General features: G+C 42.6%; 1 protein-coding gene across 1 annotated transcript in view; it reads left to right on the top strand.

Annotated features, from left to right (window-relative positions):
• Window positions 1-3,269, top strand: part of Thoc5 (THO complex 5) — a 40,631-nt gene that overhangs the window by 20,856 nt on the left and 16,506 nt on the right. The window contains exon 13 of the mRNA XM_023711423.1: window positions 2,044-2,152. Coding sequence (XP_023567191.1) covers window positions 2,044-2,152 — 109 coding nt within the window. The remainder of the gene's footprint in view (window positions 1-2,043; window positions 2,153-3,269) is intronic.

The raw sequence follows: 3,269 nt of genomic DNA, 5'->3' as shown, positions 1-3,269 counted from the left end.
GTGGGGCTGGCTGGCATGTGGTGCTGGGGGATTGAACCATGGTCCCTGTGCTTTGATTGGCTTAATTTGTTCTAAGTAGGTGCTTTAGACCACTGAGCCATCTCACCAGCCCTGATTTTTTTTTTAAAGCTATAATCGTAGCAACAGAATTTCAGACACATGAGGGGGAAAAGAAAAAAAAAAAAAAAAAGAATTCCAGACACATAAGGGAAACTCAGGGGCTGGGGAGATGGCTCAGTAGGATAAGCACTTGACTGGCAAATGCAAGGATCTGAGTTCAATCTCTGTTCCGAATAAATAAATAAATAAGGGAAACAATAAAACTGCATCTCTTTCTGAGTTTGATGCATCAAAGAGTATATGCAGGTTTTAAGTGATACAACCAACATATTTAATAAATAAAAGTATGAACTAGCTTGGTATGGTGGTGCATACCTATAATCCCAATACTGTGCTCTGTGGCATACTGAGGCAGGATGATCACATGTTTGAGCCCAGCCTGGGCAATTTAGAAACTTAAGCCCAGTCTTACAATTTAAAAAAAAAAAAATTTAAAGGGCTGTAGATATAGCTCAGCAGAGAATGTTTTGAAACTGGTTTTGTGTGAAAAAAGCAGCACATAATAAAAGTGTTCTGGCAGGATAAGAGTTAATAGTTGAAATTTAAGTTTTCTTCTCACCCAGGCTCTCAGAAGCCAGTCCTTGGTCTTGTCTCCAACGATGGCCTTTGTTACATGTGTATATTTTCTAGAAAGCTTTTGTGCTTAGAAGTTTATATCTATTATATTTATTGCCCACCCCTTTTTTACATGCAGGGCAGCATGCTGGACACAACATGCTGCACACACTGGTTTTCTGTGTGTTGTGTGTGTGTGTGATATGATGCTGGGGATCGAACTCAGATACACATGCTGAGCAGTTGCTCTACTGCTGAACTATACTCTCACCTTCCCAGAGACTGTTTATCCCAATCTCCCTGGTGTTAGCATCTTAATTAACCAGAGTAGAATGATCAAAGCCATTATTATTATTGTGATTATTGTTATTATTAGTCTTTGAAACAGGGTTTTGCTATGTGGTTCAGGCTGGCCTTGAACTCGCTTTGTAGCCCAGATTGGCTTCAAACTTGTGATAATCCTTCTGCCTCAGAAAGAATGCTGAGATTACAGGTGTGTACCACCATGCCTGGCATAAAGCCAATATTAATTTTATTGGGCCAGTACCATTAACAAATCTACAAGATTATTCAAATTCTCCTCATTTTCCTTTTTTTCTTTTTTGTGGAACCAGGGATTGAACTCAAGCCTACTTATTCTACTGAGCTATCTCCCCAGCCCCTCTCCTCATTTTTCAAATGCCCTTTTTCTGTTTCAAGATGCAAGGCACGATCTCACAGTGCATGTAGTTGTCATGCTGCATGTTGTCTTCCAGTCAGTCAGGGGCTCCCAATTCTGTCCTTGCATTCATGACCTTGATTGGACACAGTTTGGGGATCTTTGGGAAGAGTAGCACATATTATCGTTTCAGGAGCGTATGGTATCTCTGTTTTTGATGGGGTTAATTTTGATTGCTGAGCTCTCTTCTCATACTGTATTTGTTGGAAGCACAGTCAACATGTCTAGCCCACAAAAAGGCATGGAAATAAATCTTCACCTGTTGCAGAGAAAGAGGCCTAAAGAATTTGTAGGAGCTGGGGAGATAGCTCAGTAGAATAAGCGATTGCCTGTTAAGCATAAGGGCCTGAGTTCAATCCCCAGTTCTACCAAAAAAAAAAAATTTGTAGATTTTTCTTTTTTTCCCCTCAACATTATATTGCTACCATATTTTTTTTCATATTTTTGTTTTTATAGTAAAAGATTATAAAAACCTCTCTGAGGGCTGGGAAGATGGCTCAGTAGAATAAGTGCTTGCACAGGGGCCTGAGTTCAATCCCCGGTTCCGCAAAAAAAAAAAAACCTCTGAATTTCCTTCCTGTAGTATTGCCAACTATGCTTGACATGTATGACTCATAAAACGAGCCTTCCTTTTCTTCCTCCCCCTTTAGATGATAGCGTGCTTCACCTGACTTTCTACTACCTCATGAACCTCAACATCCTGACAGTGAAAGCCAAAGTGACCACTGCCACAGAGCTGATCACCCCCATCAGTGCTGGGTATGGGAGAGGCGCTGCGGGGTGGGGTCTGCGAAGGGGGGTGTGACGAGAGCTTGGGGAGCTGCTCTCCATTCCTCTTTGGCTGTAAGGAAGTCCACTGCCTCACTGACTTCTGTTGTGTCCTCATGGTGTAGGAGTCCTGACACATCCCTGGAATTTAGAAAGTACCTGCTGCCTTACCAAGTCCTTTTACTACAGTGCTGCTGATGAAGTAACTTCAGTGTATTTGCAAACTGAGTGGGTGTGGCAGAGCCACCAGCTTTTTGTAACCAGTGGAGAGTGTGTAAATGTAAAGAAGAGATTTGGCAGCTATAACCAGCTTGACAAATTTAAAGTACTTCTCTTTTTGCTTTCTATCCCAAGGTACTGGGATTTCTTTCTCCCAGCTCAGCTCAGTCCTTAGATTTGTCCTTATCTGCATAGTGGGAGGAGTCCTGTGCAGTGTCCTAAGGAAGTTTGAGAAGGGTGAGCAAAGACAAAGACTACTAGCCTCAGCATCCCTATGAAGCTCTTGATCTTGGCAGTCTTGTGCTGCAGCCTGAGATGGGAAGGTGAGAAGACCAAGAGGGCCTGGAGGCAAACTAACTTCTGCTTCTGAGGCTATTGGTCTGGGTTGTTTGCCCCCCAGCCAGGGATTGAACTCAGGCTCTTGCGCTTGCCAGGGAAATGCTTATTCTGCTGAGCCATCTCACCGTCCCTGTGAGCCTATCGTTCTGGCCAGGATCTAATCACAGTATCAGCTGAAGAAAGACCACTGAGGCTCAGGTCTGGTGCCTGCTGAAGCAGGCCTTCTCTCTCCTTCCCATTCTGTCTGAGAGAAATGTGTCTCCTGAGTTGTAGCTCCTATACTTGGAGTGCACACCACCTTCAACATTAGCAGTCTGTGCCAGTGAGTGTTACTAGACTCTCAAAAGCCACTCTGGGTGAAACTGATCCAGTTCCCAGCAGAGGGAACCCAGGGCCTGCTTCTTTTGAGCAGAGCAAAGTTGAGCAGATATCTAGGGCTCCCTTAGAACAGGATGAAGCTATTTGTTTTTTATTTATTTATTTTTATTATTTTATTTTTTTAATAGATTGCAAATTGAAAATAAATTACTTACAAACATAAATGAATATA

The sequence above is a fragment of the Octodon degus genome, unplaced genomic scaffold, assembly GCF_000260255.1.
Source record: "Octodon degus isolate 3935 unplaced genomic scaffold, OctDeg1.0 scaffold00021, whole genome shotgun sequence".
Taxonomy (NCBI): domain Eukaryota; kingdom Metazoa; phylum Chordata; class Mammalia; order Rodentia; family Octodontidae; genus Octodon; species Octodon degus.
Note: the sequence above shows the minus strand (reverse complement) of the source record. Positions and strands in the feature narration are given on the sequence as shown.